Source organism: Spodoptera frugiperda, chromosome 31, assembly GCF_023101765.2.
Source record: "Spodoptera frugiperda isolate SF20-4 chromosome 31, AGI-APGP_CSIRO_Sfru_2.0, whole genome shotgun sequence".
Lineage (NCBI taxonomy): Eukaryota > Metazoa > Arthropoda > Insecta > Lepidoptera > Noctuidae > Spodoptera > Spodoptera frugiperda.
This window is the reverse complement of record NC_064242.1, coordinates 3,332,015-3,359,311: the sequence shown is the minus strand read 5'-3', so window position 1 is coordinate 3,359,311 and position 27,297 is coordinate 3,332,015. Positions and strand designations below refer to the sequence as shown.

General features: G+C 34.8%; 1 protein-coding gene across 2 annotated transcripts in view; it reads left to right on the top strand.

Moving 5' to 3' along the window:
* Positions 1 to 27,297, top strand: part of LOC118276086 (uncharacterized) — an 89,882-nt gene that overhangs the window by 61,348 nt on the left and 1,237 nt on the right. For both annotated transcript variants that reach the window (XM_050707346.1, XM_035594249.2), the window contains 2 exons: positions 23,233 to 23,331; positions 23,464 to 27,115. In XM_050707346.1, coding sequence (XP_050563303.1) covers positions 23,243 to 23,331; positions 23,464 to 27,115 — 3,741 coding nt within the window. In that variant the 5' untranslated portion in view covers positions 23,233 to 23,242. The remainder of the gene's footprint in view (positions 1 to 23,232; positions 23,332 to 23,463; positions 27,116 to 27,297) is intronic.

Genomic DNA, 27,297 nt, shown 5'->3' with positions numbered 1-27,297 from the left:
TGTAATTAAGTGTTGTTTCAGACATAAATTACGTCTTGTTTAATTTTAAATATATTTTACCTAAAATAGGAATAAAAAATCCAGAGATTCGTATTCTTCAGCTATTGACCGGCGAAGGAGACAGTCAAGAGAGTCCTTTATAGAATCTCTCTATTTACCTTCATTTGTTCTACCATTCGTAGTAAAATTACTTCATTCGATTCCAAGCCGAATCTCAAAAGAACATAGAGTTGATTATTCCCTGTATAAAATCAGGCAATTGATTCGGAAAAGAAATGTTCAGTAAGATTTCACGGTTGAATGAACTTGTTAACTGACATAACATGAAATGTCTATTTTAGATACAGAATTCTGATTCTATGTTTTTTTTTCAAATTAAGAATTGTGTCTGTGTGCCTCTAATGTTCTTTTTTCAATTTATATTTTCATACGACCAATTTCAAATTTCAAAAAAGTGATTTTAAAAAGTTTCATTTCTTTTTTTATTCGACTCTTGTAGTAGATTGAACAAAGTTGTTATTTTTCGTTCATTAGTTGTGAAGGTAGGGATGCGTTTCAGTTCCGGAGCTGCGGACAACGTAAAAGGTTACCGGGGCTCCGGCTCAAAGCAGGAGAAGGAACGGGGTGGTTTTTAGTCAGTAAGAGTCTGACACTCCCTCCCGCCTCACCCTAGGCGGGAGAAGTCATTGGATGATTTTCCCCCCTCAAAAAAAAAAAAAAAAAAAAAAAAAGGGATGCGTTTCAGTGTATGCCGTGCATATACCAAACGTAAACAAAGAATTCTCGAAACCTCGTTAACAATTTATTCAGCAGGAGAGGTTTTAAAGCCCTTGAACCTAAAAATAGACTTAGATTTTCTGAAATATTTACATGTATATCGTCAACAGACTGTGTCATTGGCTGCATAAGAGGGATGAAGTTCCTAAATCTAAAGGTTTCGGTTTATAAGAGACTTTTGCCTAAAGTTTATATCCTTAATCGGTTCCTACGACACTTATACATATGAGAGCTTCTGCCAGCGACTTTACCCGCATTCCCGTGTGATATAAAGTAGCCTATGTGTTATTCCAGACCATAATCTACCCCTGTTCCAAATTTAATCTCGATCCCTTCAGCCGTTTAACGTGAAGGAGTAACAAACAAATATATAAGTAGGATTAGATCTGACTACGCCACATTTCGGATAAAGGCACTCAAACTTGACTTTCCGCAAATAATATTCAACTTTAATGAACACAAATCAAACTAGAATCACTTAGACATAAAGTTCTATTAAATAACCTGCAGTTCACTAACTATAAGTTATCTCACGTCAACCAGTTTAGTAACTGGACGTCGGATGATAGATAGCCAGGCACGTCAGGGTCGGAACGAATGCACGACGTTTGCGATCCCAGCTACAGATTGCAAAGAGATTTTAAACAAGATCTATCACTTCCTTGTTGCTGATTCTCAAAATGATAACGTAAACAAGTATGTTGTTTCTAGAATGTGTGGGCAGGTGGGAGGATCTGACACACGCTCTCGGCTTAGCTAAGGTGAGAGGAGTCATTTGTTGATTTTCTTCCTTTGTAGGAAAAATACCGTAAGGTTTGAGGTTCTTTTAAACCTTCTCACTTTTTAGTCCCTGTTACACTTGCTATGATACGGTCATTCGGACCTGATCCGGAGCCGCGGATTATCTAGCGGGTTTATTTTGTTATATTTCGTACTCTTGAGTTGCAACACTAGCTCACATTGCATCCATATTGCGTTGGAAGCTGCGATTGGGTTGTATAGTAGTAGTTGAGATTTTATTAGATTAAAATTGCATTGACATTTTAATTGATTTCAATAGTAAGCGTCTTGATGTCCATGAAACTCCTGTTATTCGAAATACTTAGAAATAACACTAAGACTGGAATCATAATTATAATTACAAAACTAATAAGTACAACAAATACTGCTACAGTAAGCAACAAATCTATTTGAAACAAAAAAATATCCGAACTTAACCCTACTCCACACCAGTTCCTGTTTATAAGTTCCGTACTAAATGAAGCTTGGGTATAATTAACACTGATTATATCTTACAGCATCCCTGAGGGCTATTCGACACGCCGATAGCCTCTAATACGACCTACCTACATGTTTGTGGTCGGTAATTTTGCTCAGAAACTACAATTTAGCTCCTGTATAAACATGTGTGTGTGTGTACCGATACAATGTATTACAATGTTCGTGTGGTACCAATATGGTCATTGTGATTTGTGTGATCGTTCTAACTAATGTTACTAGTGTTCGTTTGCTGTATTAAATTGCTGTACCGGTTTTGATATAAAGATAAATATAACTGTATGTAGACGAAAGGAAAGAAAGCAAGAGGACATTAAAAAAATATCCAAAATAGCAATCTTCCCAATCCCCGATTCCCCAACAACGCTTAAAATCCTAACTAACTCCTCAGAAGGGCCGGCAACGCACTTGTACCGCCTTTGGTGTTTCGGGTGTCCATAGACGGCGGCGATTGCTTACCATCAGGTGATCCGTCTACTCGTTTACTCGCTTATACCATAATAAAACCAGAGTTTATAGTCTGATTACCTTTATTTAAATGAGTATCGTTTTTGTCAAACAAAACTTTACCAGTGTGGAAACTGTCGTTGAAAAGTGTATTCAAATAGTGTTTTAAAGCTATCAAACTTTTTTGAATATAAAGTGCCTTTTTAATACTACAGCCGGGGGAAGGGTTAATGGTTTGCTTCAGGCTACAATGCTTATTCAAGCTCTTGCTGTTGTCACGCTTTTCTAAAATTCTAGATCGAAGTTAGAAGATAGATACGGTTTTAATAATGAATGGGACCATCGACTATGTTTTTATTGTTTGTTAAAAAAGTATCAGTGATCTTTTTTGGAAATTATACTATTTGGTATTGTGAGCTGTGTATAGGTAGCTGGTTAATTATAATTATGTATAAAAAAGCATCGATGACTTCTTTTTTGGAAATAATACCATATAGTATTATGGGTGTATAAGTAGCCGGCTAAACCCTTATTATAAAGGACACAAAAAATTAACTGGTAAAAAGCGGGTTTCACACTGTCTTATGTCTTCTTTTTAGCTTCGCTTTCAGATATTCTAAGAAGTCACGAAATACTACGTAGTTAAATAGTACTATTTATTCTAGCTTCTATTAAATTTCTTACCCCCTTTATTTCATAGAACCTCAATTCATATTCGTTCACAGGAATTGTTTGAATAATTCGATCACTAGATCTGGTACAGCACATTCTATTCGTTCTAAATCTAACAATCGCCGGCGTTGGTCCGAGCAAACATCAATCGTACTAGAAAAATTGAATCGAGAAGGAAAATTGAACCTTTTGATAAAGGGGATAAATTGCGTCGAATACTGAACATCAGTGGTATGAGTACAACGTTCTGTTGTTACAATTCACAAATTGTACAGCCATTTTGTTTTTGTTGAGAAATGTACACTTACGTTGTATTGTTTCTATACTCTTACTGGCTATTCACTGCTTGCTGTTCAGCTTTTTCTACTATACCGTCACCATGTTGCAGTATTTAACTGATGGAAATTGGCCAACATGTACTGTTATTTCTCTATAGACGTTCAACTATTATACATATAATAACAGCCTTTTTACAAACCGTAAATTTTTTATTTTATAAAAACAAAACACTTATAACTATGCGGGGCTGTGGACTACAGCGGGAGTAGGGACGGGGTGGTTTATAGTCAGTAAGAGTCTGACATTCCCTCTCGCATTACCCAAGGTAGGAGAAGTCATTGGATAATTTTCCGCCTCAAAAAAGGTCTAACTAAACTCTTTAACTAAAGTCTTAAACCAATTAAAACTCAAAGTGCAAGACAGTTAATAAAAGATCCAATAATGACATTACTATTACATCCATTCTACACATAACTCGCAAACTCCTAACTATCGAAGTTTGTTGGAAAATCAAAGACAATGTCGACTTAAAATCACAGAATGTTGGACAAAAGTTTCTCTCTAAATTGACACCACAAGTGCCACTAAAAGAACCGACAATTGTGACCTGAAAACTTCAAGGGAATGGAACTATCGCTCGATGTAGAGATTATAGAATGCTCACAATGATTTATGTTGGAAAATAATGATATTTAGTATCTATCTGGATTTATTGTATCGATTTCTAAGCGTGTAATGGTTATATCTGATGATAAAGAGGTTTTGTTAGAAACTTGGGGTAGGCATAATATATTTACGTGTTTTATTATCCTCTATTAGACGTCACTTATAATCTAAATCACTTATATTATTTACTACTAGCTTCTGTCAGCGGCTTCGCCCGTGTTCCCATGGGATAAAAAGTATCCTATCACCCAAGTCAGCTCATACCCTGTCTGTAAACCAAATGACAATGCCAGATCCTGCCCCATTATTTCATCAATGTACAAGAAATGTAAATTAATCAAAATTATGTGAAAATAAGTTTGGTTACTTAATTATTATTCTGATAAACTTGCGGATAAAAATTAGGAAATAAAAAGAATTATATTTCCTGTATTTATCGCGACCATCTGCGTTTCTTAGTCGCTTGCACAAGACAAAACGAGTCATTCAATTAAAAAAGATTTATTAATGTAATGTGTACGGATTTTATATGAATTTGGTTTTAATACATACTACTAGTTAATTACTTTTTTATAATATATATTATTATAATGAATGCATATTCTTTATTATTTCGTATTTGAACGTTAGTGATTAGATGTAACGAAACGTCATTGGCGTGTGTGCGTCAGTTATGTCCAAAAAATCATTATTTGACATTCACATTGTTGTTTCGTTATGACTATGAATTAAAAGTAGGATTACTAAAGGTGATATTGGTGATAACATACCTGCCTTTCATAGCTAAACACCCTATGATAGCATTGTAATAATATAAAGCACTTAATTTAATTATTTCTACTAGGTATTATAACTGCAATTAACCTAAACTGGTACCTAACCAAAATGTAATATTTTGTTCTTAGATTTATATAGAAACCGCAAGGTCTAAAGGCTTTTAATCATGTTTTTAGTTATCACTAATAGAGCAGCAATAGAATGCTACATTTGGTATGGCTGTACACTATATTTTTTCGTAGGGCAAAGCTCTATAGAGATTCTGGCATTGTCATTTAATAAAAATCCGTTCAGTAGTTTCAGCGTGATTGACGAACAAACATCCAAGCAAGCAAACTTTCACGTTTATCATATCAGTGTGATAAATTACCTATTACCTATAATATAGAAAACAACTCATCATATAATATATTTTCCCAACCAAAACAATGAACATCAAATCCTCATATTAGCTCGAGCCTACTAAACAAAGATCATCTTTGCCAAAACCAACAATACACACACACATACATACATAAGCAACAAACAGTATCATCTTAACTTCATACTAATATTTCAATCCCGCAAGTAGCGTTGGAATCCCGCCAGGATCCAGAACATGACGTCACTTGTACTGTCACATAATGGCAGCACTTGTATTAGTAACATGTTTTAGTAACGAGTATCGTCACGTTACTGAAGTAGCTTTTAGTGTGGCGCTCTAAAAGCCTTCACGTTACGACGTGTCTCAACGTGCTTGCCAGGAGTTTGTGTTTTGTTGATATAAGTTTTGGTAGTGAACATTATTTGTTTAGTGATAAAAGATATTTTATATTTATGTAGTGAGAGTAACGCAGACTGGTTACTTTGTCTTACCATTAGCCCGTATCCGACCACTCGGGGCTCCGGCTCGAAAAGTAAGAGTAGGAACAGGGTAGTTTTTAGTCAGTAAGAGTCTGACACTCCCTCCTGCCTCGCCCAAGGCGGGAGAAGTCATTAAATGATTTTCCCCCTCAAAAAAAAAAAAAAGATATTGGTCATAGGTGGTCAGAGGCCTGTGATTGAGCTCAGTGCCCTAGTACAGGTTCTCTATCAAACCATCGCCATTCATATTGTGAATTGATATGGTAAATTCGCTCAGGAGGAGGGTTGAGGACATCTTAAAAATGAAACGAATGGTATTTTCATAGATGAGCACATTCAAACATATTTCAAACATTGCCAAAATTCAGTAATACGTGTTCTAGTATTTCTATTGAAAATAATGACCCAATTTCCAAAGGTATGCGAATGAATGTGAAGAAGCGAATTTTCGACAATTCCCCGAGTTAGTTCTATGAGACAGCGGTTTGTGGCGACCCGCCCTTTCCCTGTAACTCTAACTAAGTTATATTGGTTTCTTTGAGGTACCTACAGAAAGTATTGATGCCAATAATTGGAATAGAAACAAAATAAATTTAACTTTCATAGCTTGTACGAGTAATAACATGTTTTTAGAAAAGAGGAAAACTTATTATTACTTGTGAATGAACTTGTAATATTTTTCCTTAGTTGGTATATTATGATCGGAGAAATTCAATCTATAGTTATTCATTTCTTGTTATTCTAGGTTATTCCTAGTTTTCTCTCTATATTGTGAGGACTAATATAATAAATTTATTAAGGCGTAGACTCACGTTAAGACTATTATCTTTTCCATTAGCTATAATGGATCTAATCACTAGATATAATAAAGTCATCCATTGAAATCAAGGCTCTATTGCTAATAATAATAAAGTAACAAATGCAGTTACTAAAACGAAATGTTCAACAATCTCATACACAATACTTCAATTGAAATAAGCTTACAACTAAACATCGTTTTAAAAAGATATAAATCGCTTTACTTACGTATGAATGAATAAACTGTGTTGTTATTTAGTTGTTGTATTCACAAAAGTAAAAGGCGATCTACATAACCTCTGGTCAATAAACCCATTGTCACACCTAACTTTAAATGGACTTTCCTGCATCGGAAATGTTTGTGTGAGTCAATGGAGAAAACATCGTAATGTCGCGAATGTTCCAAAATAAAACAAATAAAATTGCATACTGTATGACGTCACAGTCTTTCTCCTGCCAGTTTACCTCCTTTGGAGAAATTGTTGCTGACTCATCTTTGGTGCTTTCTCAATACTATCCTGTTGATATCATGCTTTTAGGTTTCTAACAATCGCTCTCAATACGTATAATCCTAAACTGAATGCTTCTACAACGAATTCACCGGTTACTCCTAGAAATGTCTCATTTAATTTTCATTTTATCGTAGCATCTTATTAGCTCAATTGCAAAAAGCCGTCTGTTTTGGTGCAAGAGTTAACGAGACTCAAAGAAACATCATTAAAACCTTCCCATAGAATAAAGTAAGTTTTCTTTTCTTTAACGTCTTTAGAAGGGCTGACTTATACATATGTACATATACATATTTTAATATCGCGAATATACGCGTATTAACTAAAAATCATGATTTACTTATCTAAATTGATGGAGAAAAGCTCTACTAATTACAGTAGACGGCGTCTGCGCACGCTGCTCATGATGAAGATTAAAGACGGCCCAAATTAAAAGTATCCTTAACCGACAAGCATGCATGAAAAGTCTTGATGAAGCGAAAGACGTATGTAAGGATGGTAGCAATTGGCGTTCCATAGTCTCTAACCCCATGGGAGACAGGCTTAAGTTTATGTATGATTAAGATTAAACATAGCAACATTAGAAAATTAAATTTTCTACAGAACTTTACTAGTGCCCTTTTTAGTAAAAACTTTGCATACTCACAACCTACTTTCTATTCAAAAACATAGTTTGTATAATTATGAGAGTTTAGATGCAAATAGGTATAATTCCCACGAAGCTTCCTAGAAGCGAATTTAAATAATGATCAAAGTAAGTCGTAGGGTCTTTGAATTTCAGGGTTGAACTGTTAAATAATACAATAAGCTTGGCTCACACCGTGAAACTTTCGGGTATTATATTTACTAGAACACACCGGTAGTATTAAGTATTATTTGAGCAGCTGTTATTTGTAAAGGTCTTGCAAATACGGCGAAATTTAAACAGGGTGTTTTAATTCTACTTGCTGGCTAGTAGTTATTATACTTTCTCAATGTAAACGCTCCTTCGAAGTTAATTAAACTTAGCCATAATGTAATTTACTTATCGATAGTCCTGAAGCTATAAAAATAATTTATTTCTATAGTTTATGCAGCTTCAGCTTATTTATTAATTTGGGTCAGAACTTTGACCCAATAAAGTTGGTGCGATGTATTATCTTGTGTTTGTACCAGAATTAATTGCTCGTTTTGTTTTATTGCCTTCTGTTTATAGTGTTTCAATGGACTTGTAATTTTGCAACAAACGGCTACACATTATTTACTGTTTAGATTTGTGAATAGAGGTTGCAAAGTAGCTTTATTTCATTTGGTTAAAAATACATTGTTGGGACAAGACTGTGACTTGAAAATGCAACTATGTAATTACGTCCAGTCCAACAAATACAAAGTGGCCACAGCTGAACAAAGGCCGCTTCTTACACGGAGAAGGTTTGAGCATTAATCACCACGCTTGCTCTTATAATTACAAATTATAAGCCCAGGTTTCCTCACGATGTTTTCCTTCACCGTTTATCAGTGGTGTCTATATAATCTTAGAAAGTAAGTACATGTAACTCGAAAAAAGTCAAATTGGTACTTTTCGTTTATATGTTTTGAAGCCGCACCCTCATGTGTGAGAAGCAGGCGTGTTAAAAATCTGTTCACGACTGTCAATAAATCTAAGATAAAAATAATTCTAATAACACAATGACACACAGAAAATCATAAACACGTTTTACAAACCCAAAAGAATAAAAACACAACATTTAATGCTCCGATTAGCTTCGACAAAAATTACTAAAGCTATCTTATAATCTCCCGTAACGGAATAGATGGTAATTCTACAATCGTGACTAGGTACAGTCATGCTCAGAGCAAGGCACATCAATTTTAGAACGATTCTTTAATAATTGACGGTTTTTTTTTCTCGCAAACAAATACGAGTGTTGTCGAGTGCAGTGACCCTTGGAGGTGGATACCGTTAGTTCTGCACCTGAGTTTACTTTCAGCTAGACTGTGTATTTGTGTGTTATAGTGTCAACCATTCTGTGTTCATCTGATAAAGCTTTGTTACGGATGCTCTTCTAGTTCCTTGTTGTAATTGTGTTCGTGTATTATTTATGAGTTTTTTTTTGGTTTGAGAGTTAGTTAGCCTTTATCTGCCATGTGCTTACAAGTTGAGTTGATGATATGTTTGTATTGTTTTATTGATAAACTACAGCTAGTATCAGCAAGCCCAAACATATTTTTCTCACATTTTTGACCTTTCCTGGACTTCCACAAATAATTCAAGGACAACATTTGCCAAATTTATCCAGCCATTTTCAATTATTAGCGAGACTAATGAACAGTTATTGATTTTTATAAACATTGGTAAATTGATAAATAAATAATAATTTTAAATAAAAGTTTTACTCTTTTTCTTTTCTTCTAAGTTTTTGTAAGTTTTGAGAGCAAAGTCTTGTTTAAGATATTGTGTTTGCCGCAGAGCATTAAGTAATGCTTTTTCTTTAAGTAGAAACTAGTATTCACTTAAGGCATTATCTGCGTAATCTCTTACCGAAAACAAAACTTTCTTCTACGCCCTCTAAACAACGATTTTATATCTTTTTTTTGCATATGAAAGTAAGTACTCCTTCAGGCTAGTCTCACTAAGCAAAATGCTGGTCTTAGTAATTGTAATCTAACTTTCGATCGTTTAATAATGTCATTTAAGATCTCCTTTGCAGTTTATCTGATGTGGATACTAGAGCCTTTGTCAACGATTTCACACTTGTACTAGGCTTTCTATTCGATTAATAGATTAAAGACTAGATGTAGGTCTTTTAGAGTGAATCTCTTTTGTTACACGACTCCAAATTGATGATACATAGATGGTTTAATTTCATTTTCTTTGAGTCCGATTGTCTTTTGTTGTTTGAGAGGTCCATTCATGTCAATGGAATTGATTTCTGTTATTGTTAATGCAAAAAATGTAGGTATTTTGTGAGTGATACGAGTATGTAGGTGATACAAACACTTTTAGTTTCTTTAATGGATTCTTTGAATATTACTTTCTATTTGATAGTATTTGCCATTGATACTGCTTTAAACGGTACTATTTATGTCTGGGGATTTTTTGTGATCTTATTTAATCAATTTGTAGAATTTGTTATGAGGATAAGTTGAATAAAAATGTCTTTTAAAATGATATAAAGAATTTCTACAAAAATTTCTTACTGTCGTACTCAAAGACATTTAATGATTACTTAGAAAGATTTTATTGCGAAAACAATTGCTAAGGACTGGATTACGTAACCATTGAATAACTTTTTGTACGACAGCTAAATAAACAAAATCATAATGCTAATGTAATAAATTAAGTTCAGTCGTTTCATGAAACTTTTTACACAATCCAATTTCCTAACAATTCGTAAGATCTATCTGAAGTGCACTCAACTCTCACTGCTATTCATACCAGCACCTTCCCATGTGTATTACAGATCGCTTGTATAATTTCAATCAGCGTCAAGCACGCCACTTTATGCACGAACGCGCCAACTGTTGCCAACAGATACATCATAATATTACGAGATCGTGTGCAATGCATACATACATACATATCGTCACGCCTTTAATCCCCGAAGGGGTAGGCAGAGGTGCACATTATGGCACGTAATTCCACTGTGTACACCCACTTTTCACAAGGTGGTGGTGAGCCTATTGCCATATACCGGGCACATTTCCAGACTCCGTGCTACTACTGAGAATTTTTTCGAAAAACCGAAAAAAGCCCAGCAATACTTCGCCCGACCCGGGAATCGAATCCGAGACCCCTTGCCCGGCAGTCGCACTTGCAACCACTCGGCGAACGAGGCAGTCGTGTGCAATGCAATTCTGCATAATATCATCCTCTTTACCCCCCACTTTCACAGTGAATTAGCTTTGTTATTATAGGAATTGTCTTCGTTCGCTGTGGTGTAGCTTTATTGATTACAAGTGGAAGAGAATTTATTGTCTGCGGTACAATAATGGAGTAGTTTGTTCCACGTCTGTTCGTACCTTTATATTTGTGTTTCTTTATTTGTAACGCTACCTCGTTGGTCAAGTGGTCGCAAGTGCGACTGCCGGACAAGGGGTCTCGAGTTCGATTCCCGGGTCAGGCAAAGTATTAATGGGCTTTTTTAGGATTTTCGATAATTTTCTCAGTAGTAGCACGGCGTCTGGATTTGTGCCACGTATATGGCAATAGGCTATTACATGGGACTTATAAAACAAACGGTGAAAAGTTGGTGTACATTATAATATAGCAGCATTACGTGTCGTAATGTGTACCTCTGCCTACTCCTTCGGTGATAAAGGCGTGATTTATTTGAAACACAACATTGTTTTGTTTTCTACTCGTTCGTACTTATTCGAACTTTTGATTTGATTGGTCGGTTGGTCTCTCCTTTTATTTATTCACGAACGGACAAACATGAAGACTGGAATCATGGATTAACGCGTTCTGTTTTGTGTTATTACTTACCCTTTGTGATTAATATTTCAGTTGGCCTTTAACGTGCGAGGCTTTAGTCACACCCACGTTAACGTGGGATGAAAAATAATGAGTACTAATCTCCTGGTAGACAATCTCTTAGTACCTTCAGTCCTCACACAATAAATAACAGTTAATTATTATGTTATCGGCTTACTCACGTAACTGTTTGACGAGGAACTCGACTAGTTTCAAGCCATGCTAGAGGCTCATACTCATGAACAGCATTCCGCGACACACTCTAGCATGGCCTGAAACTAGACTATAGAAGAACTCGACTAGAGTTCTTCGTCAAACAGTTACGTGAGTAAGCCGATAACATAATAATTAATTTAGTATGTCTCACGAAAGTTATAATAAAAATGAACAACAGTGTTCAACAATCGAAGAGAAAATGATCCCACATCTTTGTCACCACCGATGTTATCTACAGCCGCATTCTAGAACATTCGCGAAGTATCCGAGCGACTGTTAGTATTAATAATTCATACTTTGTACGAATTAGCTGGCGTTTGCTCGCGCATTTTTCTTTTATTTCCGTACGAAGTCTCATCTGTGTCCCGGTGTAACGGTTCTCAAAAGACGTAGGTAAAACTCTTAGATTTGTTTGACATTTGTTTATGTAATTTACGATGAGGAAGCTGTGTGTTTGTACGTACAGAAAGACAGTTTGTTTAACTGTATATTGATAGTGATATTTATGAGTAATGCATGCAGCATCCGAGGTCGGGTTACATTGTTAAACTTTGTTCCAAAGTTTAGTGTTCCCGATAACTTGTGTCGGATATTGGTATGCATGAGAGACAAATTAATTCGCGTTTTCGGTTATCGGAGGATTATTATTAACTGTTGATTGGGTTGGACTAGTTATGTTTTACACTTTGTGAATTTAACTAAGTTAGATTTTAATTTGGCCACAAAAATATAACTACATAGTATAAAACAAAGTCGCTTTCTCTGGCCCTTTGTATGCTTAAATCTTTAAAACTACGCAACGGATTTTGATGCGGTTTTTTATAGATAGAGTGATTCAAGAGGAAGGTTTATATATATATAATGCATACATAATATATCACCACTGCATCCATGCGAAGCTGGGACGGGTCGCTACTTAATAATAAAACCGTAACCTCATTTTCTTGTGAGAGGGCTGGCATTTTCCTAACGATGAGTGATCAGCGATATCGGCCTTATAAAAATAAACAAAAGAGGAAAGAAACAAATACATGCGAGCATACAGCCCATTCCAGATACCCTTGCAACATTCGTAATAAGAAAAAAAAACAGAACATCAGAAAACATATCAGAAAGAATACTGCCTACATTTATATCTTTGATAGTGTCATTATTCAACAATGTACGGCGGAGAGAACTTACTTCAGTGAGTTACACATCAAGTTAAACAAACCAGTATAAACTGACCTTTGAATGTAGGGAAAGACCATACAAAGCGAGACCAGGATAAACTGGTTATGTATAGCTTTATGTACAACCGTGTACATGACAAACTTGGGAGGGACTTACGTCACTCCTGTCCTGTTCCATGCAGTGGTAAACTTTGTACTTGTTCCAAGTTTGGGGACATACTGTGACCTAGTGTCGTGTTATTAGGGAGACATTTTGAAGTATTTCTTAAGTTTTTTATGTAATACATTCGTTTAAGATGCCCACTTCTCACGCATGAGGTTTGGAAACCTATCAACCGCAACGGCAATTACCAATGTGACTTTTTCCAAGTTATATGACAGATACTTTTGAAGATTATTTAGACATCACTGACTAACAGTGAAACATGGGTTTATAACGTCTGATTAGAAGTTTGAAATCGCCAACTCGCAGTAAACAAGTGTGATGATTAATGCTTAAAACCTTCTCCGTGGACTTTCGTGCATACACAGCGGTAATAGCGATATTATATGGAATGCAGGAATCAACTCAATGCCGTGTCGTGTCTCATGTAAACGAACTATGTATTTATATATAGTTCCTACACAAATTGCAACAACTAATTATTGCCACGCAATCATTTTTTTTATGGAATAGGTGGCAAACGAGCAGACGAGTCATCTGATGGTAAGCGATCAGCGCCGTCCATGGAGACCTTAAATTATAATATTTATTTTTATAACTAGGTCTGGAAAAAGAGTGAGAGCTTCTTTGAATATGTGTATGTTTTACTCTACGTATATGTATTTGGTTTATTTTCTTTTAGCTTTTATTACTACTACTAAAATATTCCTACCCTAAGGTTATACGAACTGACCAGTTATAAAACCATGTAAAGGCATGCTCGTAGCCATTTCTCTCCCATTAGGTATAACAAGAGTGATTTTGTAAAGTAGTGAGCAACAAATCATAGTTTATGTTAGAACTTAAGATTTACTGTGACTGCCCCATTTGGGCGGGTTATAGCCTGCGGTTAAAACTAAACTATGAGCCACGAAGCCGTCAGTAATTTCCAGTTCTGCAAAACATATGATCTAGCTAACATAGCTGTTTTTTTATTCATGTAAGCAGAGAGTTGTGGAATTAAGCTACATATATTTTTATTATAATAACTGTTATGATATTAGCTAAAAACAACGGTTTACTCACATAAAAATATTGAGAAAAGCTCTACCAGTTTCGAGACATAGAGGGACTCTTCATCATGAGCAACGTGCGCAGACGCAGTATTTTAGTTAATTTACATTTTTTTTATACAAATATTGCAGTATATTAGAATTTTCTTGTGTATCATTTATGTTATGGGTGTGATAAATTACGTATTAGTGGAAACGGTCACATAGTTTCACAGCTTAGCTATTATATCTTTGTAGCATAGCTACATAGTACATCTCTGGTGGAAAAGCACTCTTATCATGTAGTTCGCAGTAATATTTAAAAGTGTCTATCAACGCAACGTTTCTTTTAACATTAATATCGCTACGTATACGTACCTAAATGTAAGAATATTTTGTATCTTTTCTAACAATATAAATGTTATTACATTTCAGAACAGTAACAGACGTTGAATTTTCGTATTTCGTAATATGTAATATCTAGGAATATTTATATTAACTTCTAAACTTATTACCTACATGTAAAATGTACGTATTTTCAAAGATATAATAATAATATGTCTAACGTTCCTTTTTTCTTTTATTTGTGTATTCAGTTTTCTGTCTTGAAGTGAATATGTAATTTATGTTCGTGAATTTGAGAAGATTGTAATGAGTTTATGTATCGTTATTGAAACTAATTTTATTCTGATTTTCTGTTCAAAATTTCATCTCGATCCCTTCAACCGTTTTGACATGAAGGAGTAACAAACAAACAAACTTTCGCAGTTATAATGTTAGTAGAATAAACAAAATTAAGTTTTTACATAACATTTGACGAGATACAGTCAATTATGTCTCATCACCATGTCTCATTTAGATGGAAAAAATATATTTCTAAATATAGAAATATTTTTGACTGAAGAAATATTAAGCCAAAAGAAATAAGACCTTATTTACATTAAAATACACAATATCATAGCTTCATTTCATTATCATTCCATTTTACTCAACAATTGTCTTGAAGGTCAGACATTTAACGCACTTTAAGCTCTCAGGGGGTATATTTTAGAGCCAAAATTAAGACTCAAAATTTAAGGTCCGGACCCAAACTGACGACCTCCCAGTATTATAAGCTCCTCATTATTCCGTAGTATTATCAAGGGTTATGTAATTTTGAGAAATTAATTCATATTCAAGCATAAATTTGAATGGCTTGTTACGTATTTTTAATTATTAGTTCTAGTCTTTAAATGAGTGTGTTAAAGTATATAATGAGTGTATGAAAGAACTTAATGACTGAAATTGTAGTATATGTTGGAATTACTGTAAAAAACGAGAGACAACGAGCCAGGAATGCAGCAAAAATTAATTAAATGAGTGTCAATTAAATTAATTGTCAGTCATTCAATGACACTCATTTAATTGAGACTCATTCAATTAATTTTTGCACACTGATACAGGTATCCTACTTTAAAAATTACTCGCTCTATCGAGTAAAATTAAACTTACTAGACTAATAAATAAAATTGGAGTGTCTTTTTGTAATATTGAAATAACCGCGAACGAAGTTGCGAACATCAGCTAGTTACACATAAATTTTAATGTACAATGCAAAGCGTGTTAATACAATTAGAGCTTTATGTTGCATATTGTTTAAGGTTTCTATTTAAATATCTTTGATGCTTATGAAAATCATTGATGTTTGATGTGGATCCTATGTTCTAAAATTATTTGAAGAAGGTAGAGGTACATGAGTATTATATCAATAATAAATAATCAAGTAATCACAAATTCAACAGTGTGAAACAAATCTCTCATCCAGTTTAAAGAGCTAAAAAAAAATTAATAAAAAATAATCATTAAAATTAATTATTATCGATATAATGTCGTGGTGGCCCGGAGGTTTAAGACCTCCACTCAAACCTTCTCCATGCGAGAAGAGGCTTTGTTCAGCAGTGTCCACTAATAGGCTGTTGATGATGATGAATAATGATTTTAGTATGTCTCACGAAACTTACAATACAAATATCGATGATAGTAGTTAATAGTCGCCGTACGAATGATACTGATATTTAAAACAGCCAACATATTCGTAAGTGAACTCCAAAGATAATTAACTCGAAATCCAGGAAAATAAGCGTGCTATATTTATCTGTAAAGGATAATCATTTAACCAAATTCACAGTGTCAATTGCATTCACGTTTACTGATTCGTATAATAATTATTATTTATTATAGGTATGTATTTTATGCCTTATTTTCTGACTTGTGTATTTTTTCACATATATTATATTTGAGTGTATTTTAATCTAAGTCTATGAGACTCCTTCTTAGATTAACTATTATTATTAAATTACAACACGAGACTGTTTAATTTTAACATAATTCATGACTTTTTATGAGAGTTTTTATACAATAGCGCTACTGCGAGACCCTTTTCGAGATAAGTTGAATTAGTTTCAAAAATACGTATAAATGAATATGAGTCCCGATTTGTCTCGAAACTAGTAGAGCTTTACTCTAATATATCATTTGAGTTTTTTTGAACTTTCAATGAATAACTGAGGACTCGTAAATACTTGAAACATAACATATTATGTACCAAATACCTAATAATTCAGTTGAATCAATTGGAGTTTCAGTGTTGTACATTTCAGCGGTTTGCTTCCCGCCTGTCAGTGGTTTACACGTTCGATTCGCAATACATGTACCTATGTACGTATTTCCACCAGAATACCTCGTTCCGGCTTCAAATGCTTCAATACTTGATGAGAATTCCACTGAACAGGGAATTCTGGGAGTATGTGGTTTGTGACACTGTCAGGGATTACTGGCATGCTTTAATCGATTCATGTAGTGTCAAATGCCTTACCATTACTATGAAACATGAAATGTTTAAATGTGGAAAGCTATGCTGCGGCACGAATGGGCCGGCTCGACCGGAGTGATACCACGGCCTTACAGAAAACCAACGTGGAACAACGCTTGCGTTGTGTTTCGTTGCGTAAAAGCGGTTATCGGAGGCCCAATTACCCCGTACCCCAATCCCAGAGTCATTTAATGGTTACTTACCCCAGTCCTTAGCAATTGTTTTCCAAACAAAATCGTTACTAGTAGTTTAAATAATCATTAAATGTCTTTGAAAACGGCTGTGAAACAGGCTACAATTGAAAATTCTTCCTCAAACTTCAACCAAATCGTGAACTAAAACGGGACGCTTGGAAATCTCAAAAGTTAGTCACATTACAAACCTCATTCGGGTATAAAACCGTCGGTTCATTCGTTGCATATTTTAAGAGGTCGGCCATGATAGACATTGTCTACCGCTTAGTCGGAAACGATCTACAGATGTGGTTTGGATATCAATTTTACAGTAGCCTCCTACTAAAATATTTAATGCGGTATCAAGTTCATTTTGATAAGTGGAGGGTAAGTTGCTTTGCAGTAGATGCTAAGTTGAACGAGCGAAATGTTTTTTTAAAGTTATTTTTGTATCTAGATACTTTTAACTTAATTACATAATAATGGGTTGTTTATGTGATTAGAGGGGGATTAAATCATTCAACGACCTCTCCCGTCTAGGAAGAGGCGAGAGTCTGACACTCCGTCAGACTCTTACTGACCAAAAATCACCCCGTTCCTACTCCTGCTTTGAGTCGGAGCCTGAAGGTTGTCCGCAGCTCCGGAATAATCTCCACGCTTGACAGACGGGACGGAGATAGCAGTTTAAAGAGTTTAAGGATCAGATCACACAATTAGGTAAAAATAAAACATTTCCAGGTAAAAACACTCTGATATCGAAACATATCATTGACGAATGATTCGTCATCATTTGTCATCATTACGGCCGAAAGAAGTCAGCACTGACTGATATAATCCTTTCAAAAATTACAACATAAAGTATTTTACTTATGTGTACATATTATTGCGCGAAAACTCATTAAATTATCAATCAACATCACCTGTATACTTACATACAGTTAGTGTACAAATTACATGCATACGATACTGTATCGATCGCTCGATAAACCGATCTCTCGTTATTAATTAACAGGCCATTGTTCTGTAATGAGTGTGCGAACGAATTCATATTACATCATATCATGTCAATGTCAGTTGAGCTCTTGTATTGAGTGGCCTAAGTTATAGACCTAAGGCATATATCATATCATTAGAACTTAAAACGGGATATAAGTTTTTAAACTGATATGGTCACTAACACTATTATAAGAACTTGATACAGGATATTTACCACAGAACATTATATATACCATGTTTATTTATTTCGATAAGTTTCCGATATTTCGGCACTGTTGCAAGCGCCATGTCATGCCAGTTTAAAATCTTATAATACATATCATCATTGACCACTTTGTATATGACATAATCTCCAAGTTTGGCAGACGGGTTGGAGATTCGTGCTTGAAAGGCTTACATTTCTCAGACAGCGCTGCTGCTATTCTCTACTAAATAATTGGTACCAAAAAGCCACCGATATGATATTATGTGCCTATAAGAACAGGTAATTAGACATAATGTACCGACAATTAATAACAACATGCACTACTTAATAAATAAACAGCTATTCAGACACAACAATGAAAAAACCGCAACTCATTATTGACTTTACAAAACTCACAAGCGAAACGTAATAAAAATAAAAATAAACAGATAACATTTAATTATTTTATCTTTCACGCTCCAAATACGCTGTCGTCTGTCTCTTAATCCAAATACGGTTAACTGTCTCACGCGTCGCATCGGCGGATTGTAACGGATCGCCACGATTGTTGGTGATCAACGAACCGTGAAGAATTGCCGTAACACCACCTACTGCATCATCTCGTCAAAACTGTGCTAACTGATGAAGATGTTACCATGTGTTGGAATCTTCCAGTTAAGAGGTTAAGAAAATTTCAATTTTGTAATTGATGTTGCAGCGGTTAGAATGGATCACCTTGGCTGTTACAGTTTTCTGTTTATATAATTTTTATTGTAATGTGTTGTGTGTTTTCTGAGAGAGTACTTTTTTTAAACTGTTATTATTTGGATGTGTGGTTTCATAAATAGCTTTACATGCTCAAAACACCAAACTATTAATATATCTTTAGTACCATGTATAAGGTCTTGTCGCCACAGTGCTTTGCTATGATTAAAAACTGTAAAAGATTTTGGCAATCACAATAGCAAAATTTTGAATTGATATGACTTTAAACAAAATTTTATTGACTTAGTGTTATTTTAGTTAAATCCTTAACACATTGAATTCCGTGGTGGTCACCGGTGACCAATGTTAACGGAGGATTTGCTTTCAATAGTTTTCTATTGGCAGTTAAACACTTAAAGTTCTTTCTAAGGTTCGAATTTCTCAAAATGGGTTCGAACTTCTAAATCTTTTCACTGCCGGAATCTGAATTACTCTGCTATTTACAAATTGCCTTAAATTTTAGTTTACGAGTATTATTAGTTATAGCACTGCATCCTGGATTCGTGCCCGGTATTTGGCTGTAGGCTTAGTCGTAACTGCATTGACATTTATCTATATTGCGCTTGACATAACTATGCTTACGCCTTCGGGTACTACCGTAAAACGGGGTGAATAGAATTCAAAGGGTGATTAGATACAAGAATTGGGTGAATAGATGTTAGAACACTTTCCCAACAATTATTTACCCCTCTTCTGTACCTATGCAGTCTATGCACCCTTCGAATTCAATTCACCCCGTTTTACCGTTACCTAGTAATATGGACACTTTGTTGTGCTATTACTGGAGACGTATTTCGTCTTTGAAGAAACTAAAAGCTTTGTAATCATCTGTTTACTGACTCATTGCGTTTTCATTATTAGCGCTTAGGCACTAAGATCTTTATTTAGACCTAACATTTCTAGAAAAACTAGTTGCACAGCCTCGCTGTATCAGACTAGCAGATCTCCATTTAAGTAACTGAATATTTATTTATACAAATCAAGAAAACCTATTTATAATATAAAAAGATATACTAATGACTCAACGGTGCTGGCATGTAAGAATAAAAACCTCTAAAATTAAATATGAAAAAAAAGAAATAGAATAAAAAGCATTTCATTTTAATAAAGAGAAGAGTTGGCCTTCAAATCTCGAAGTTCATAGGTCTACTTATAAAAGAATGTTAATAACCAATTTCCATTACCTTACATAACAAATATGTCACCATTAAAGTTGAGTGACCTTCCATCACGAGCAGGTGGCCCACTTATGAGTAGTCGGCAAACAACTTGTCAAAATACAACGGAACTGGCATAAACGAAATGACATTTCTATAGCCGAACAATCCGGCTTGGACAACATACATTACTGGCTACTCAGAACTAAGTTTTAAGCTTTAGGGAACTTAACAGGCAATGGTTATAAAGGTGTTAGTAAGGTTTCGAGGTAAACTAGTCTTTCTAGTTGCCGTGACAATGACCGTAGCTTTTTCTTGTTTAACAGGTTTATTCACAATTTTACAGTTCGTTTTGTTATTAACTTATCGTTGTTGGAGTTATAAAATATTTTTTTTATGTCAACGTTATTGGCTTTTATTGTTTATTAATGGACTATTAACGTGTATAAAGATGGAGATAAAAAATTAAGTTATTTCTGTACAGATTATGTTTATATCCCTTTTATGATGAAAGAAAGAATATGCAAGGAAAGTAATAAACATATATCAACCAGGGTCATATAACATCATAGATCCCTTTGCGATTGCAATTATTGTACTAAATTAGATTTAAATGCAACCGGTCTCGGGTACGTCCTAAAACTACGACCAACCACCGACGCATAGAGAGCAGCAGCATACTCAAAATTTATGACCTTACTGCGATCCCTAAGCTGCCAGCCAAGCGTGGGGATTATAGCAAACCTCCGATCCCACCAAGAGAGGGCCTTTGTTCAACAGTGGACGTTTTCCGGCTGATGATGATGATATGATTAGATTTAAATGCTGTTGAAATGACATGACATGTAGATTCTAAACTTAAAATATAGATACTTCTGCCATTTTATTATTAACCCTCATTCTAAAGCACTCGGGTACAAAATCCACAATTTTTGTGTAAACAGCTAGAATAACGATTTGGAAATGTCGACTCTATCTATACATGTCAGGCCATGCGCTATGGTGGCAGCTGCAAGAGCCAATATTTGTGCCAATGCGGGAATTCGAACTGCAGTTGTGCTAATAGGTATTTTTGAAAATAGCTTGGATAGTTGGAACTGATTTTTCTTTTCAACAAATGTGAGTTTTAGTTGAAAGAATTTGTTACTTAAGAATTGTCCAGTAAATAAGTACATTAAGAGTTTTTTTTATGTCCCTTAACTTGACTATCAAAGTCAAAGTCAAAGAATTTATCAAAATTAAACCATAAATAGGTAATTTTTAAACATCAACAAAAAAAAAAGATTTGACAATTAATTCTAAAATATTGAAAATTTAATTTGTGAAAAACATGAAACAAGTAGACATTCTTATTCGAATTTTATAAATTATTTCCTATTCTTACTGACCCACAGAAGATAACTGTGATCAAAATGATCATGTTCCTTTTTACTTTGCTAGCCAGGCAGAAACAGATAGATGTAGATATAAAATAAAGAAATTAATTAATGACGACACCTCAAAATACATTATTTCATAAAACTCGATGCAATGAACTCATTAAAAGTTTAGCGTTCAACCTTGACATAACATAACTGTTTCACATCATTACAATGGAATCTTTGTGATAGTGCGACTGCGTGACACGGTTTCAGTATAATACACTGGGTCATACATTTCTATGCTATTTTGGCTAACATCCAAGTCATATGAAATAGTTTATCGTTTTTAGTTTATTTATGCTAGTATGTAGACTAATGTTTATTACTTCAAGTTGTACTAAAGTAACAAGCTTAGTTTTTATTGTAGTATTTTTGTGACTATAGTAATATTATACTAAAGAATGTTTGACTTATCGAATGATTGACTTATCGAATACTTAATAATATTATAACTTTATTGAGATCTACTAAATTAAGTAACTGTTCGACGAGGAACTTTACTAGTTTCAAGTTATGCTTTTTTTGAGAGGAGAAAATCATCCATTTGGTTCTCCAGAATCAATCATTGGGTATATCACGGCAAGAGAGAGTATCAATCTCTTTCTCACAAAAAACCATCCCTTTCCTATTTCTGTTTTCGAACCGGAGCCCTGTAACCTGCTAAACCGCCTGGATCTCCGTTTAAGCCATGCTATAGGCTCGTATTCATGAGCATTTCACGATACACGCCGCGACAGCAACGCCAAACTTAAGTGGTATAAAATTAAGTTCATTTCTTTGGTTTGCCAAAAGTTTTGGGATTGCGTATTTTTTTTATTCTTAGTTTTAGGTACATAGTATGCATTCTATAGTAATTATTTAATGGAACTAATAACACACACAAATAGTATGTTTGGTACACGAAAGCTCTAAGTCAATCTTAGGTACCATTTTATGACAAAACATGCTCGATGTAACTTTTATCATCCATAACTACATAGTACTCATAGAATAGAACAACAAACGAACCGCCATGATTGGAAAAGTGTAGAATGAATACGTCATACATAACTGTGATTAAGAGTTCCTTATGCCATAACAATAGGGTTGGTTTTTGCACTTCATATGTATGGTTCAATATTGACCATACTGTTTGCGATACCGATTGTGTTTGTGTATAAATATGTTCCTATATGTAATCTAATCAGAGTAGGAGAGTGATTAGAATATGTACATTTGTTTATCTTATAGATATGTTTATTAGAAGAATGTATCTGAAAGAGTATGGAGACTGCGTAAGGAAAATAATAGGGTAGATGGCTAATTTTTATTTTAATGTCCGTCTTGTAGATTATTTTAAAATATAAGAAGTTTTTTTTTCTTATCGAAACAAATACGTTCGATGATATATCGATTTGAAATATCGCGTGACGTCACTTCTGGGTACATTTCATACGCAGAAGTGACGCATTTGCTCTTACTCCTAAACTTTGATTCGTTTTATCTAAGTACATATTGTTATGGTATATGACAAAATGAAAAATATAATTGTGAAAAATTCCAAGTATAGTGATTTTATAATGCTCTTATAGGAGTAGTAGATGATGTATTTTTTCTCTCAGTTCCAGGTGCATGGTGAGTGTATGGGAGGTGAAGATGCGAGCTCTACTCTGTTTGGTGCTCGCAGCCAGCTGCGTGTTGGCTGACAAAAACGATAACAGGTCAGTTTTCGCTACATACACTATCTAGTTTAGTTAAAAAATACCTTAATAAATATGCTCTTCCCTTTTGTATTACAGAAATAATGTCATATTATATACTATTCATTAACAGATTCTTTATAATGATTTCAGACGCAACAAGCTACCGTTCGTCGCTGATGCCGTCGGGAATTCACTGCCACCGCCATCCAATGTACCGGCCACCGTCGGTAGCCCCGTGAATCTCCTGACACCAGACCGCTACGAGTTCTACACATTCGACGAATCTGGAGAACTTGTCAAGAGGCTGATGACTCTTGAAGAAATACAAGCAATCGTCGCTGCAGGAGAAGAAGCTGAAGGCCTAGTAACGTTCGCCAATGAGAACCAACCAACAGTATCCTTCAACGTCAACCAACCACCTTACACTAAAGTTCATAGTGTTGTTACTAACGTACAAAATGTCCTCAAAGCGCAAATGGAAGCCCATAAAAACAAACCCATGCTCCAGCCTACTTTGGACACACCAGACGTTTCCGATTCCTGGAGTTTGATTTTACCCTCAATTTTCGGTAATACAGGAGTTGACATCGTTCTTGACAAAGCGTCTGGTTCAGTTACAACACCAGAAACTGAAACTTTAGAAGAAAATGTTGAAGATGAGGAAAACTCTCTAAGCAAAGAAGGCACTAACCAAGTCATTAGTAGTTCTACCACTCAAGTAGAAGATAAAGTAGTGACTGAGAAATTACCTGCAACAGTAGAATCTAAAGAAGAACCACAACCGACAACTACGACAAGTACGACTACTACAACAACAACAACAACTACTACCACTACGCCGAAACCAACAACTACAACTCGTAAACCAACAACTACGACCCGTAGACCTACAACAACGACGCGTAAACCTACAACAACTACGCGTAAACCTACAACTACAACTCGTAAGCCTACAACTACAACAGAAAAAGCAACCACAACTACAACGACGACGACGACAACTGAAAAACCAACGACAACAACTACTACAACTAAAAAACCCACAACTACAACTAAGGCTCCAACTACCACCACCACTACCAAAAAACCTATAACTTCCACAACCACTACTAAAAAACCGACTACAGTAAATGTTGAAACCAGAATAAGCCCTACCGCTACCACAGCTAAAGTTACAGCAAGCCCTCGCCCGACCACTACAACTACAAAACAAACTACATCAAAACCAGTTACTACAACTACGAAAGTAACTACAGCTAAACCAGAAGTCACTACAAAGAAACACAGTGTAAGCGTTTTGCCAGATAAAGAGCCTGAAAATACCAAAGTCCAAATTCAGCCAAATGCTAATGCAGTTTCATCAACTGAGAAAAATGAAATAGAATTTGAAAGGATCAGCACCTTCATTCCAGTGTCTACTGTCGAATATATAACTGATCGGACTACACGTAAACCAGAAATAGCTTCTAGCACTACGAAAAGGTCTGTCACAACAACTACAACTACAGAAATCCCTAAAATTCAAACATTTGCGACTACTAGTAAGCCGGTTATAAGTACAACAAATGTTCCAAGCACAGTTAAAGATCAAGAACATGAAAAATTAAATATTACTACTATTACAACTCAATCTGTATCACCATCAACGACTGTATCGTCTACAGAAATTGCATCTTCTGAGAATATAAATGAAATGGAAAATAATCCTTCAGAAAATGAGGAATATGAGAGAGAACCTGAACCATTGCTTCCCATGTTCGATGTTGCTCAAAGTATTAGTCAAATAGCATCTGACCTTGGTGGAGGTTTTCAACCACTCCCAACGACAAACAATTTATTAGATACAACTAAAGTAAATGTGTTTGATTTAGAAAGCAAAGAGGTTTTGGATATGGACATACCATCTGGCAGTGGAAATGAAACTGAAATTAAAACAACTGCAACTCCTGATACTAATAATGATAATTTTGTTAAAATATCTACACTTGACCCCCATGATAAGAATGAAAATAAAGAAGAAAATAAAGAGAAAGAAAACGAAAATACATTTACAGAAGTGCCGTCAAAGGAGACTGAAAAGACAACAACTGAAACTAAAACCTCGGAATCAACAAAAACTTCAACCGAAAATGATAAAAATAACATAATTATCAACAATATCCAAAAAGTAGAGTTATTTACCACAACTGAGGCTGCCACTGAACAAACAACCATCGATCCAATTCTGAGCGAGTCTATGGGTGATCTACTGTCTCAAGTAGCAAATGAGGCACCACAATCGATTGTTAGTTCTAAAACGACTACCGAAAAAGATACTAAAGTTACAACAACTGAGGAAATTTCGGATAGTACGACGAAAAGTCCTGTATTGAGTATTGAGACAAGTTCAGAAATATCTAATAAAGTGAAAAAAGATACAAGTTCAACTACTGAGGCACCAGTAATTTCAACTACAAATAACGTGGAAGATATAAAAGAAGCTGTAAAAAGTGAGAATGCTAGTGTGCCCTTAGATGACAATAAGAATGAAATAGCTAAAGTTCAAGATCAAAACCCATCTACTTCAAAACCTGTCGAAAATAAGAAAGAAGAAAACAAATCGGACGAAAAATCAGACGATAATAATAATAATTTTGTTCAGATCTCAGTGTCAACTGATAACAAAAATAAAATAGAACAAGTTTCTTCTGAAAACAAAAACAAATTAGATAAACCAGTAAACAATGAAGACGACACGAAGACAAACAATAAAGATACCAGTAAAGATGACACGAAGTCTGATGTGAACAGTGTAAAAGAAAACGATGAGAAAGTCAAAGAAACCAAAAATGGTAACAAAACTGTAGAGGCAACTAAAAACGACGAACAGACTATTTCAAGTGGTGAAATTACTTCCTCATCACCGGCTGTAGAAACGACCTCATCAACTACCCCTACTCCACCAAAAATAAGCCAGTCCAAGTTCAATAAAATTAATCTCGGTGATAAATCTAGTACAAACAAAAAAGATAAACTCCCCGAACCATTACCAAAAGTAGATGACTTCAAGAAGAAAATACAAAAGGTGAATATTGACGAAGAAGAGTTAGTCAGCGAGAGAAACAGTTCTTGGAAACTCATACCTACACTCTCTCCTCCAAAAGCCAATGAGATTCCTAAGGACAAAATCAAATCTGAAAACCATTACATACCAGATAACAATGAGAACAAAGATATTGTTTTGGAATTTTCAACAGAAAACCAAGGACTTGAAGTAACTACAAAAGATTTAGGTGAAGATATCGCTCGGTTTTCGGAATTATCCAACGAACTAGCATTTAGATTCTGGAACGTAATGATTGATGACATTGACAAAAAGAGAAGTTTTGTATTATCTCCCTATTCTATTTTCTCAATGTTAGCTATGATTTTCATGGGAGCTAGAGGAGCAACTTCTGGAGAAATGAACGAGATCCTTAAATTAGACGATATGGTTACATTTAACCCACATTTCACATTGAAAAACATTTCTGACTCAATTGAGACAACTCCAGAATCAGGAGTAGCTGTTTCTGCATTTATCCGAGAGCTCTACAGTGATAGAAATAAGGGAAAAATCCTGACTTTCTACAAAGAAAGGGCTCAACACTTTTACAATGGCCATGTTGAGGAGATAAACTTTAAATTAATTAGCGACATAATTAGGAGAAGGACCAATCTTCTTGTAAAGAGGTATACTTGGGGCAAGATTCCAGAGTATATGAAGACCAATAACATCGTGATGCAGCCACCATTAGCCGCCTTTACTGCCAATATTTTCGAGGTGAGTAATATGTCTAATTTTAAATGTTTTTCAAGAGAAGTAATTACTGAACAATGCACAGACAAATCTTAATGATCGATAAAACTTTTGTTTTGCATTCTTAAATGGTTTTAAACGTTTCTAGACATTCTGATCAAATGTTGATATTAAGTATGTATGAAAAGCCTTTTCTTTAGGTATTT